The 14355-nt window shown below is 40.0% G+C and overlaps 1 protein-coding gene across 2 annotated transcripts; it reads right to left on the reverse strand.

Annotated features, from left to right (window-relative positions):
- Positions 1-541: 541 nt before the first annotated feature.
- Positions 542-12017, reverse strand: LOC126402285 (ERBB receptor feedback inhibitor 1). 2 transcript variants are annotated; one of them, XM_050064137.1, is made up of 5 exons: positions 11187-12017; positions 5519-5579; positions 4978-5130; positions 4091-4170; positions 542-2861 (listed from the first exon to the last, which is right to left on the reverse strand). In XM_050064137.1, exons 3-5 carry the CDS (start codon positions 5022-5024, stop codon positions 1858-1860), a joined length of 1131 nt encoding a protein of 376 aa, XP_049920094.1. In that variant the 5' UTR covers positions 5025-5130; positions 5519-5579; positions 11187-12017; the 3' UTR covers positions 542-1857. The 2 variants fall into 2 exon arrangements, with proteins under 2 accessions (XP_049920094.1, XP_049920093.1); XM_050064136.1 differs by lacking the exon at positions 5519-5579 and having other exon boundaries at positions 11187-12015.
- Positions 12018-14355: the final 2338 nt, after the last annotated feature.

Here is a 14355-nt window from a genome sequence, read left to right on the forward strand (position 1 = left end):
GACATTGATTAGGGATTTTTTCTTTTAATTTTTATTATTCTATTCTTTTATTTGTTGTGGGACTAAACTGTGAAATTTCTCTACAATAACCTGTACCTGTACCTGTTTCTGAGGTACTTATATTTGCCAAGACCTCATGTTCTGTTCTCTATCTTTTGTTGTTGCTTTTTTCTACTGTACTTGAAATCCTGAAAAAAATAAAGTTTAAAAAAAAATTTAAAAAAGAAATAAATGCAGATTCATTTTCATGTTGTTACAATGTTTTATTCTGTAGCAGCAGGACACATTAACAGTCGATCCAATGTAGTAAATTAAAGTTTCCTCAGCAGTCTGCTTCTTCCAGGTCATGGTTTTCTTCAAAGTGTTGTGAGACAATAACACTGGCAAAATAAAAGAAGGCTATAGTTTTCAATCAGGATCGAATGTCAGTAAGATTCAAGTGTCCTTCCTTCTGAGAATGTCGGCAAAAGAGACAAAAGAAAAAACTTTCCATTGGTATATATCACAGTTCCAGTGTGGAAAAAGCACATTGGGTCTATCATAGGACGAATAAGTTATTTTATTTCTATAAATAGATTAAAAACACAATTTTACAATGATTTACTTTTGACACAAACAACATCATGAACTTACAAACAGCCTTTGCTTTGGCCGAATCTGACACAGAATCTTAATGAGAACTTCCAGCCTGTTGATGTAACAAAGGTTGTAAACGGGGGTCTGGACCTCAACAGTGTAAACGTAACATGGTTTCCATGCCCCCCCCCCCAACACACACATCAATAAAGAATCATTAAAGGCCCAATCTGTACTTTGCTGACCATATATACACTGAGCTAAATGCACGTACATAATGGAAACAATTTATCATAATGATTAAAAGTTTTTCAACTGATCAGAACAGAAAATTAAGGCTTCTTTTACTTTAGTATACAAACTCTACTGTATCAGAAAACCAAAAACATATGCTTGTTGACGTGTGTAGTTCATATGCGTTAAAAGACCTGTCAATTAATTTAAGGGTGGCCGCAGGTTTCAGTCATGTGTTCTGGTGGCAGGGCTGCTCTTCTGTTTGTGTTTGGCTCACAGAATTTTCCTTTGTGCTCACAAGCATAGAAATATGATGCAAGAGTCAATGCTTATATGAGAATGTCGAGTATTTTGCAGGTAAGGATGTAGCTTGGTGTAAATTTGAAAGCTGCATAAGAAAAATGAAGTGCATCTGCACAAAGAGCCTGCATGAGTGAGTTAAATGTTGGTTGTGTGTGTCTTAATATCAACCAGCCACATTGTTCATTGTTCAATTTACCATAAATCTAAATGTGAGAATCATTAAGCAAAACAGTAAATCTATCAAAACATCTTACTTAACATTTCAAGCAGCATTGTCATAAAAAAGAAATGCACATGGGATGGGATGGACAGTTTGGTACAAGCCCAGCTTGTACATACAGTAATTATTTAACTCTCTTGTAAAGAATATAGGATTATTGATATGAACATAAAGCTGTCAGACTTAAAAATTAATGAGTGATGAGACATGTTCCCTGTGAGATAACTGTAGTAAACCAAAGTGAAAATATTTCTCCACTATTAGTGAAAAATACTGGAATGTTATGATGTTTTCCACGTCGCTAAAATACTGACCGGTAAAATGTTCAGTTAAAAACAGACAAAATCCTCACAGTGTTGAGTGACATAAGTGATCTTAAAATACATCAGTCATTGACAGTAACATTAGAAATGTGAATGTAGCATGTAGATGTTTTCACACACTGTGTGCAATAGTGTATCACATGGTTATTAATGTCAGTCACAGTTTTTTACTCATCAAGTTTGAGACATAAACGAGAGTTTCTATCTGTTCTGCCAGATGCTGCTGTTTCCTGTTCTGGTCGGTTCACTCCGAAGTCTTTCTCGTCTGTCTGAGTACGCTGGTCGGCCCGGCGGCAGGAGGATATAGTGTGTGGCGCTGGCCTGTCTGCCATCCTTCAAAATGGGAACAATGCAGGGAGAAAACTGAGCTGCGGGTGGCGCCCTTTCACTCTGCTGTCTCTGCAATGCCTTACTCACATATTTTGGGTTAGCAGCAAAACTCTGTGTGGCAGGCATCACGCCGTTGATATATATTGGAAGGCTTTTGGGGCTTGGGGTACGTGGTGGGCAGGGTGGGATCAAGGGGACCCTTGGAGGAATTTTCGGAGGCTTGTCTTCCTCGTTGGCACTCACAGTCCTGAAGAGAGCGGGAGGTTTTGGCGGGATGGGGATACGGGGAGGGATTTGCGGCTTGTCAGTGGGGCAGGTTGTAATGCCGGGAGGCTGGAAAGCCTGGCCTGAAGAGGGAAACCTTAGTCTGGATGGTTGGTGTTGGTCTGGTTGTTTGCTACACACCATATCCCCGACTGGTGACACCACACGCTGGTGGTCCTCTCTCTGGAGAGCTAGTGCCCAAAACCCACTTCCTCTACCTGTTGGTCTGTCCTGTCTGCCTGGCCAAGAGAAAGCAATGGAGTCAGTCCCAGCGCCACCAGCCCGCAACGAGCTCTCCTGGTAAGCGTAATTCACTTGGCCAAAGTCTCTGTTCACACCCCTGCACATGGCCTTGGGGCAGCTTTTGGGCAAAAGGCGCCGCCGGTCACTGGTGAAAAACTCCACCTCGCTGTCTGCTGCCTCATCTGACATGAGCTCCTCAGGGTCAGGGAGAGGAGGCAGGGGTTTGGTTTCTCTCTGGTGGCCCCCAAATACTGTGCGTCTCTGGGAGGAAGGCACCACCTGGTCTCCCTCATGGGGTCGCGGTGTGTTATCAGACGCTAGGCGGTGCGTATCAGAGTAGAAAGGAGACTGGGAGAGAGAGATGTTGCCTGGGAAAGGGACAACAAGCATTTATTAAACAACTGGCTTCATGAAATCTTAAACTGAACTGTACACCAAGAAGCCGCTGCTTTCTTATACAAGGTTTTGCTATCACTGTTGTTTCCTTTACTGCGGAAACAATTCTCAGAGGAAGAAACATGGAAAACAACTTCCACTGAAAAAACAACAACTTTTAACTAGAGTGTAGTGATGGTGTAGGAGGGAGAAAATACCAGGGGGAGTGGGCTGCCCACTCTGCTTAGAGAAAAAACCCTCCTGTTTTGCTGAAGGTATCACACAGGAAACAGGAGTAAAAACAAGTTAAAAACAACCGCTTAACCTATCACCCTCTTCGTCAAACATCAGCCACAACACCCTGATTAACACAGGAATCGTCATTATCTGCAGGGCTGGCCATAATCTTAACGGAGCTTCCCATAACCTTCTCTGTGGAAACATCCGACGTGCCCCAGACTGCAGGAACAGCTGGTGACCAGGGAGCAATAGCTTCCCCTCCTCCTTCACCCTGTGCTGTCCTCTGCTACACAGCTCAGTCCAGTGATGACAAGCTCACCTAGGCCCTGTCTGCATGCCGTTTTATTAGTCAGACGGGGTCTAAACTCTAGTTTGTCAAGCCAGGATGGAATTTAGGATATAGATTCATACCTGGCAGAATTTTAAAATGATTACAGCACTAAGAAAATGTATGATTTAGTATAGCAAAAACTTTATCACATTTATTAAACTCTTTTTAGAATAATTCAAAAAGATCAAAATGATTTGGTTGGAAATAATATCTGACATTTTATTTCTGACAATGTCAACACTGCCAGCTGCTGTTAAATGTTACCAGTGTTTTGTTTTTGTTTATTTTAATTTAATTTCACAGATAAACGATAATCATGTGTACTGTGTGTTTTGAACACATGGTTCCTTTCAATCTCTAGGTTTAACAGTTAATTCTAATGTCAGCCCAACATAAAACAGGTTATATATAGTAGTGTTTCATATTCGAAAACTATTCCTCAGATTATTAATAATTAAAGATAAAAATTAATATTATAATATTCATTAAAAATATATACAGTGTCAAATTGACAAAGCACTTAAACCATCAAGTGCCACATGGATATTTGAACTGATCCAAGTTGTAAACAGTGGTCAATCTGTAGATTTCTTTGTGGTAAAATTATTTTCTAATTCTGTATTTTTGAGAAAAAATACGTAAAAGACTCACAGTTAAAGTCCTTGGCCATTTGCTGTTGTTGAAGTTCCGTCAGGTTGTGTTCGATGTCGGCACTCAGGCCAAAGCACTCTCTGCAAAACAACATAGGTTGAGAAATCCATACGGAGCTGTGCATGTGTGTAAATCATTCCTACGCATAACCTGTCATGAGTAAGTCATTATATGTGTGAAATAACAAGCATGCTCAAACAGAACATATGTTCCGTCCTCCTTTAAGTGTTTACATTATGTAACAGCATTGCAAGTTGCTCGACGTCTTCCTTGAGCCATATTCGTCATGTATGTTTGCTCTTTAGTCACCTGATGTTCTCGTTCTGTTTCTCCATATTATCTTTTACTATTGCTAATACTGTCTGCTCTGTGTGTACAATATTAGTTGCATGTCTGTCCATCCTGGAAGAGGAATCTCTCCCCTGTTGCTTTTTTTCCTGTGAAAATGTCTTTTTCAGTCTTTCCTTTTCCCTCGTCAAAAGTCAAACAAAAGATGCCACCAGATGTTGTACAGATTGTAAAGGTAAATTTGTGATTTTTGGCTTTTTAAGTAAAATTGACATTATCAAAGAATATGATGATTTCTGATCACAGACACATGGAAACAAACTCTGGGAATCATTTAAAGTGAATGTGAGTAACTCTTTAGTGTGCATACCATCTTAAATATTTGTTTTGAGATTCAGACAAACTAGAGTTTTACACATAAAATGTGAAAAATAACACAAAAATAATGTTTAGTGCCATACATTTAATATGAATATTCCCAGAATTATACTCCTGACTGTATGGTGAAGTTAAAGGAGTGTTCGTATTGTCACACTATGCAACACTAACTATCCGTTGTTTACATTGTTTCTTTCCGTAATACAGTTGTGTTTCCATACCTGTACAGGTCATGCTGTCCCCAGTAGTTATTCTGACTCGCGGCCATGTTGTGGCAGAAGTTGTGTTCCTAAAAAGCATGAAGGTCTGTTTTGTATCTGAGCACCAGTCGGCTTCCTCAAACCCATCACGGCTTCATTCTCGCCAGCAGAAAGCTGTAGGAGACAAACAGAAAGCTGAGTGTGAGGGGATTCACCTGGGTATAATTCCATGAGTAACAGGAAAATGTGTACATTCACATGTTGATGCAGGTGCTTCAGAATAAGGCTTTAAATGCACAAAATAAGAAAAGAAAAAACATCCACATTTGGCTTTTGCATGACATCACTTCTTTCATTTGTTCCAGTCACACCTTCGTTAGTGTGAAATGGCCATAAACAGGGCATATAAACATTGCACATCTGGAGCACAAGCCCATCCAGCACAACCAGCTGCACGTACTCATCCTACCAGGCAGGTCAAAGGTCAGGAGAAACACTCTAAAACAAATATGCAGAGGCTCGAAAAACAAACACATATATCACCAATAGATACATTACTTACATTATTAATACAGCAGCATGACTGTCATTCTACACCTATACACACTCTGAGAAAGAGTGGCCTGCAAGAAGACATGAGTAAATAAAAAGCATTTTGTAGGAGTAGCAGACAAGAGATTTAATTCATGTTGCATTTGTCTGGATACAGTAAATAACGACTTACATTCCTGAAATGCTGCATGGTTTTAGGTGAGCCTCTCAGAAACAACAGCCACAACAAAAGCCCAGTAAATGACTTCAGTCTGCCCCGGCAGCCGCCATGTGTATCTCTTTGTGTTTCCAGCTTAAAGCCATTTGTCTGATGAGCAGGCTATTGCACAACCTCTGGGTCAGATGTGGGAGGGCAGCAGTACTCCTCGCCCTCCTTCCTCCCTGTGACCATGAAACCCTGCAGTATCCGCCCTTTCAACAGGGACTAATTGTGCAGCATTCCTGTGATGCTGCACGACAAACTCTGCCACTGAGACACATGTATTATAACAATAATAATAATAATAATAATAATAATACATCTCTGTACAGAAATGTTCCAGAGACTAGTAGCTCACTAGAAATGAAAAAGTATCTTAGGTATATGCAGTTATGAAAAAAAATGTTGTTGTTTATTCAGTTTAAAAAGCTAATTAGTAAAAGACATACATGTCATGTCATAGTTTCTATGCATATATACAGATAAATGCAAAAGTTGCTTGATTCAGATACTCTCCATTTAATTCTATACCTAACGGCTGCTTCCTGCCTCCTGACATGACATGAATATCACCTGATATCACTTTTGCGTGGAGATAAACACGTGTTCTGGGTCAGGTGATGGTCATCCACGAGAGGCACTTATATGGAATTTCAGGGCCAATAATGACAAAAATAATTATCTGTATGTTGTGACAGATATGCAAATCCCCACAAAGAACCAGGTTTTAAAGGTCCAGTGTGTATGATTTAGTATATTCATAACTATGTTTTTTTTTTGCTTTATAATCACATGAAACTAAGATTTGTTGTGTTTTTGTTACCTTAGAATGAGCCCTACGGATTATGGCTGGGTGATGTCTACTGAATTGCTGTGCAATGATGTCCACAGTGAAACATAACGATGGATGATGTCATTGTGGGATTAAAAGACACCTTCAGCCCAGCGGATGTGAGCGGATATTGATCAGTGATTGTGGAAAATGATGACAGCCTACAGTTCACCTGGTAGATAAATAAGAATGGGTACATTTTGAAGTACCCAGTGAATGCCATTAGTGCGGCCACAAACCTGCTTGTGGACAGACAGAAGAACGGACAGACGAGGAGGAGGGCGGGCTTCTAAATTACAAAGTAGAGCTCAGTGGGCCATGACTGACAGCCATCGACCTGGCCCTACTGCATGTGGAGCAGGTCCGCTTCCATGCAGTCCACAAAGTTGTTCTACAGTAGCCTAGAATGGACAAATCAAACACTGGCTCTAGATAGGGCCATTCACATATTCGCATCGGCCACCATAGTTCTCTCACAACGTTGGCACATGGGAGAAGTTTCAGTTCTTCAATCTCACTGCGAGATGCCACTAAGTCCTACATACTGGACCTTTATGTGCCGTTCCTAGCCCGCAGCAATGCACCAATCAGACATAATCAGCTGAAAATCCATGATTACAGTAACAATATTTCAATTTTCTTACTGATCAGCCAGTAATATATTGGCCACAGATATACAGTGCATCCCCAGTCATCCTCTTTTAACATGGAAGGTGACACATTAGCCTTGCTTCCTTGGCTTTCCTCACAAGGTGGAAGGTCAAAGGTTATGTTAAACAAATGAGTTTTTCAACAGAGAGAATTCAAAACTGAGTGACACCTCCATGTCAGTGTCAGCAGGCCTCTATCCTGTTGCACAGTCCACAAGCAAAGTACTCATTCCCTTCCGGCCTCCAGCATGGATGATTCTCAGTACCCTGCAGCCCTGACTCTTCAAACAGAAATAGCATTGCAATAGGTCTGTGTAACTTTAACAGTTAATAATCAACATTATTGTTCAAACTTAAATCTGCCTCGTCTAGCTTTCAAAACAATATTTATTATACAAATCCAGCAGTTTTTTAAATAATAAAGTCAAATGAACTTCTTAACTTTGTGAAGAACTGGCGGATGCTTCACGCATCATGATCACATAATAAAACAGTTCCCATAGTTGCCATAATCACCGAAAGTAAACAGCTACATTCAAAATAAAATGTAAACAGAATGAAAAATACACTATAAATTTCTGTTCCTGTCTTTTGAGTTGAATCCTGCAGCAATTCACCTACAAACCAGAAGTTAGTAACCCACCCCTCCTACTCATCCAGAGGGCAACACAAGTTCTCAATTTTACTATCACACTGCAATCTTATTCTTCAAAGTCCTGCTTTGTTTCACATCACTGATAAGCCTACAGTCAATGTGGGAAGTAAACAATGTCGAGCATGCATAATGCAACACAAAACCCACAACAAACAAAACAGTGACCCATGCGTCGATTTGAATATTTATGTCATCCTTAAAACAACCGACTGTGGCGTCATTTCCGCCAGTGATCCTCGGAGATGGAAGACGCTGAACAATTATGAATTCTGCCGGCAAGTACTCAGTGTCCATGAATGGAGCCACTCTCAGGCATGAATGGGGCTTTGTGTCATTTTGGTGCACAGCGAAGCAAGCCTGAAAATACAAGTGAACTCTCCCATGAGGTTAGCACTGAAGATACGCCATGGAGACAAGCAGACATGGCCATGGTATGAGCCTGTGCCACAAATCCCCTGCAGGAGGATTGTGCGTTCTGGCACTGTTGAAAGGAGAAGCCAGAGGCTGAAAAACAGTTTGTTTATCTCATGCAGGAGCCTTGATGTGTTGTCCTTGGCTGTCCCCATCCCACTTTCTTCAGGCAACAGGCCATTCACTGACTGGACCTTTACAGATGATTTCATTATAGTGCTGGCATAAACTATGTGCTTTACATCACCTGATTACAAGTTGATGTTAATTTCGCTCTCTGCTTAGCAGGCTGCACACATATCTTACCAAATGCCTTCACCAAAACATCAGCAGGCCACAGGACTGAAAAATGCAGTAGTATGTGGCCTAAAAGATCAGTGCTCAACACCAGAAATATGTCTTAAAGCAACTAATCTTGATAGACAACTGTAGTTGGTTTTATTAAAAGGAAATATATCTAAATATGTGCTGTGACTTTCACACGGATTTATAGTATTGTTTTATAGTCCACTAACAAACTGGACCTGTGGCTCTCTTCTCTACATGCATTGTTTTTTAATGGGTCAGACATGTGAGGCCCGCGCTGTAGTCGTAAGAGGGTCAAGCCTGATATATAAAAAACATTCACCTCGCCTGATAATGAAAATTCACTGCATACAGCATGATAAAGTAAAAGTATAAAAGTAAGGTGTAAAAGTGCAGTGTGTGGTGTGAAGAAGACATCTGATTGGAGAACAATCTGAAGATTTAGTTAGCTGTGACATAAGCACATTTTATCTTTTATTATTCTGGATTGTGAAACAGTGTGTGGGAATGCAATCATTTTATTCATATTTTTGCATACTGGAAAACTGCACAGCCCACCTGGCTAATATATGCCACACACCGACATGCCTATTAACTATGTAACATAATTTTATGTTATATTTTTACACTTTTTGTTTCTTTTTTCTGACTTCTCATTCTACTCTTATTTTAATTCTGTTTTAAGGCACACTAGCCTTATTAGCACAGCCTCAGGACAATGCCACCTCACATTTTACTACACAGTATTGCATGACCATGTGAAAAAAAAAGCCTTTGAATCTGAATCACTGAATTAAGACTTAAATTGGACTGTGGGGCTAATACTGGTGAATCATTAGTGTCTGGGATTGGCCCGTTTTATTCCTGAGCTATACTGAAGTTTACACAATAACAGTCACGTAGTGTTTTATGATACCATCATTTAAACAGAGTATTAACACGTATTTGGTTATTGAAACTGATCAGGTAGGTGACAGAAAAGACAGAATTACAGCAGAGCTGATTCTCATTTGCTTACAACCTGCAAGTTCCAAAGTAGCAAATTTTCCACATAATCAGAGTGACAGCTGTAGCCTGTAATTTTGACTCAGTTATGCTTTAAAGAAATCACTTGAGTCATTCACAAATTTGCATTAATAATTTGGTAATATTACAATTCCTACAGTCCAACATTTTTATAAAGGGTGGGATCAAAACAGCTGTCCAAATTTTATTTCCTCTGGCACATTCATATCCAAAAAAAGAAAAAACATATAAAAATGACTTGAGAAAGCTGAGAGAGTGATTCACATGGGTAATGGGTAGTTAACATAAGCAACCACTTAAAACTAAAATTCAATACTGTTAACAATGTTTAGCATTAACTTCATATGATTTTATTTAAATTTTAGAATATTCTAAATAACTAGGGTATCAAGACTAGGCTACCACCTATTTCAGAGCATTTTAAATCATATTGTCACAGATTAAAATACACATTCTGTAGTTCCTTTACAGTAGAAATATACGTAGCTAGAGATATAGCTAGATAGCCTACAGATAGATAAGTAGATAGATATTACATAGATACATGTATAGATACAGTAGCCTACATGTATATACAGTAGAAATATACTAGATAGCATTAGTGTAACTCAGTACAGCTACACAAGTACTGTACTTGAGTATACATTTGAGATACCTGTATTTTACTTAGGGCCTATTTTAATCATATTTTAATCTCATGCCACTTTATACTTCTACTCCATAATACCTTAGAAGGAAATGCTGGAGCCTGCAATTTACTCTGCTTTGATAATTTGATTACTTTAGTTACTAGATGATTAGGAAATTAAGATATTTGTACACAAAAACTTACAAGAATAGCTGATATGATCGGTTGACTGATTGACAGAAAATGAATCGGCCATTCTAGTCATAATAAAAAACATTTTGTGGTTCCAGACTTACAAATATGAGGATTTGCTGCCTTTACTTTTTTCTTTTTTAAATCTATTACTACATTAACCTATATATTTTGACTGATTAAATTGATTTGGAGTAGCCAGTATCTACTTTTATTGACCTACCTAAAGTACATTTACCTGGTTTTATTTACGTTTTTACTGCAGAACTTTATCTTGTAAATAAAATTATTATCAGTATTTAAATTAAATTTAACCAAACTCCACACACCACTATTTTAGCGTTGACGTCAGCGCCCCCTAGCGGCTGACCGGGGATCCGCCGAGCGGACTCACCCATCCCGCGCCGACGGGACTTCTCTTGGCGGACATCAAGAACCGTGCAGCGGGTCAAGAGAGCAGCCTGTCCCGCTGCTCACAGACAAATGACCCGGAGAGACGAGCTGAACCAGTCGACACAGTTCAACCAAAGTGTCTTTACAAAGAAACAACACAGGTAACTTTGTACCAAACGTTAACGTTTAGACGTTAACGTGAAGTTCGGCAGGAGGAGTAACGTTACAGTCCGGTGTGGCTTTATCAATTAACTATGTTTTAAAAGAGCAGGCTCCCCTGTTCACATCATATCAACAGTCGCTCAGTTTAAAGCCTGTTTTTTTGCTTTTATGTCAAACTTATGCCAACTTTCTCATTTAAAGAGCTAACTGTAAGGAGGTCTTACCGTTAAACCGCAGACTACTTGTCCATCACGTAAAGCCGGCTCGGTCGTCTTGTTTCGGTACACTGTGAGATAATGTATCTGTATGGTAGTAGCCAGTCTCCCAGTCAAAACTGAACCATGTGCAACATCCCTCCTCTGTCAACAACACCGGGAGGTGAAACTCGTTTTGTCAGCGTGACGCGGGTTTCCACATCTCCTTATAAATGCATGCAGCACCCCGAGCACGTTACTGTAACTCCACCCAGTCCGCCTTAAAGGGAAAAAATCCCCCTAAAAGATGAAAACCATTAGGAAAAACTAAAACCATTAGGGAAGGTACTTTATAAACTAGCAGTGATGGAAAATAACTGGCGTTCTCTGTACTTTACTTAAATATTCACATGAATTTAAAAAGTTATGTTTAATTTAGTTTTAACCCACTGCATTTAACAGACAGATGTGGATACCACCTGACATGTTCCACCCACTCAAACACCATTGCAGACCAAGTTCCCCCCTCATGGCAACAGCACTCCCCAATGGCAGTGGCCCCCCAGCAGGAAAAGGTACCATGCCACACTACAAAAACTGTTTAGAAATGACAAAGAGCTCAATGTGTCAACCTGGCTTCCAAATTTCCCAGGTCCCAGTCTGCTCAAGGATTCTTGTGATGTGGCCGTACCCCAGATGTACCCATAATCCAAGGTGGGGCCTTCTTGGATCGGACTTGGCTCTGACCTGTCGAGGCATGGACACAGGATCTCTGGGAGTGTCCTGTGGTGTCTGGCACCAGTGCGTTGGCAGCAGATCCATTTAGTCCAGTGGGTTGTGAGGTGGGTTAATGGTACGTGCCACAGATGCTCATACAGATTGGGATCTGGGGAATCTGGAGGTCAGGTTGAAAATTTGAGGTCTTTGTCACAGCCCTTGGGCCATTCCTGAGCAATGTTTGCAGTGTGGCAGTATGGTGCATTACCCTGCTGGGGGCCACTGCCATTGGGGAGTACTGTTGCCATGAGGAGGGGGGTACCTGGTCTGCAACAGTGTTTGAGTGGGTGGAACATGTCAGGTGGTATCCACATGAATGTCAGAACCTAAGGTTTCCCAGCAGAACAATGCAGCGGAACAAAATAATCAAAGTTATTCACTTCACCTGTCAGGGGTTTTAATGTTTTGGCTGATCGGTGTAGTCACCAACTACTCTTTAATGTAAAGAAAACACATACATACACATGATAGTGTGTATATGATGCTTTGCTCTTGTTTAAACTACCAAGCAGTATATAAAAAGTTTAAATCAGCTCTTTTTAAACCAGCCACTACATTAAAATGGCACTTGTACAGGAATACATCAGCAGTAATCCAATAACACAGCCATTCAGCATAATACTTTTGATACTTGAGCTCCTCAATACATTCATGATTTTGACTGATGGCGTATTTAAAGGATCTGAATGCCTCCTCCACCACTGTACCAGAGAAAAGGTTGTCAGCCTGGTGGATTTTCAGTTCAAACTTTGGGTCAGATCAGCCCATACTCACACAGAATCCCACTGCAGGTGCACCTGTCATCACATGCGTCCTCATTGCCAGTGAAATAGAAAAATTATGGACGTCAGTGACAGGCATGTGACGACTTCAAGGCTCTAACTTTAGCAAAAATGTAAAAAAAAATGCAATATTTTTGAGCGCTTGACATTTAAGTTATTCTGGGATAAACCAAAATAATAATAGTGTTTGATACTGTTCATAAATCAGACAGTTTTTGCAATGTTTCCCCAACACGAGGTCACTTTGGGTCAAATATCAACTCCGCCCAGGGACATCCAGAATTAGAATAATAATCATTTTATCTGCATTGCGTAATGAGTGTATGGGAAATTGCTCTTCATAAGGCAGTAAACAATTTTGGCGTGACCTGTGTGGGAGTCAGAGAGCGCGTGGGTGGCTTTTGGCGCGAGTACAATAAACGACTGATAGAGAGGAACAAGTACAAGATTGGCAGCCCAGTTATGGTTCATGAGGACTTGTTTTGAAGCCTGCATGTCACATAGGAGTTCACTGTCTGTGTTTGTCTTCACCCACGCTGTGAGAGGCAAGAGGACAATACAGGAGGCCATTTACTAGAAAATAACAGGGAAGTGAGTGCAGGCCATTTTTGTTTTCACCAGAGTCCAGACCACACTGAGTCTACAGTCTTCCTCCAGACTGCCAAGCGATATTTTTACTGCGGTTACAATCCAAATAAATCCTAGATAAATATACACATTACAGTGCTGAATAAAATAACCACCTTGTAAAAGAGAGATGTCATTTTACCCTGTGACCTCCCTTCCTTCTCTCCTATTGTTCACTTTTTCCACTGTCTTGATCCTTACTGGGATGGAATAAGGAGTGCCTTACACCTATATACCTACTGTAAATCACAACCCCGCAGAATAAATACACCACATGTGATGTGCTGCTATTGCTGCAATAACTGTCCCTCTCCCGCGTAATTTGTTTGCTCAAAGGAATACTCATACGTTTTAGCAAATAAGCTGTTTCATCCACTTCCTGTTGTGCAATGAAGTGGTTGGTATCACACATGATTCCACTGTGACATAAAGAGGAGAGTCTAGTTGTCGCCCTGTATGGCAAGTGTAAGACTTTGTCTTTGAAGAGTAATGGTGTAACTTACATCTTGAATTTGAAACTCTTGCGGACTTGAGTCACATGACTTGTACTCAAGTCTGACTCAAGTCACAAATATATTGACTTTATACTTGATTTGACAAAATTGAAAAAGACTTGAAACGACCCGTGACCTCACTTGGACTTGAGACTCAAGCAAAGATTAAGAAGTATGTTATTTAAAAAATGTGCCAAAATTAATTAGTGTCCCTTCATTTCCTGAATGAACATCAACACTTTTCGTTCCCAGCGACACTAAGCTAACTTTACATTACCGAGCACTATCTGAAAAAAAATTATACCAGATATTTTCATTTGTGTACAAACACAATGCAATGGTCAACAAAAACAGTAAAACAAAATGCAGTATGCAAAACATACAGGTTGAAAATTAAAGATGGAGGTACACCAACTGCCAACAAACCTGTTTTAATAAATAAAATCAAAGCATTCATGATTTTTGTAAATTCAATAAACCATTCTCTGTTGTCAAAATGGGATTACACTTGGCAAAGAG

Source organism: Epinephelus moara, chromosome 16, assembly GCF_006386435.1.
Source record: "Epinephelus moara isolate mb chromosome 16, YSFRI_EMoa_1.0, whole genome shotgun sequence".
Taxonomy (NCBI): Eukaryota; Metazoa; Chordata; class Actinopteri; order Perciformes; family Serranidae; genus Epinephelus; species Epinephelus moara.

Coding starts and splice junctions, on each gene's coding strand:
- LOC126402285 (XM_050064137.1), bottom strand. CDS start 5,024: ATGGCCGCGAGTCAGAATAACTACTGGGGACAGCATGACCTGTACAG. Junction 4,171..4,977: donor GGACAGCATGACCTGTACAG/GTATGGAAACAC, acceptor GTTGTTTTGCAG/AGAGTGCTTTGGCCTGAGTG. Junction 2,862..4,090: donor AATGGCCAAGGACTTTAACT/GTGAGTCTTTTA, acceptor TCCCTTTCCCAG/GCAACATCTCTCTCTCCCAG.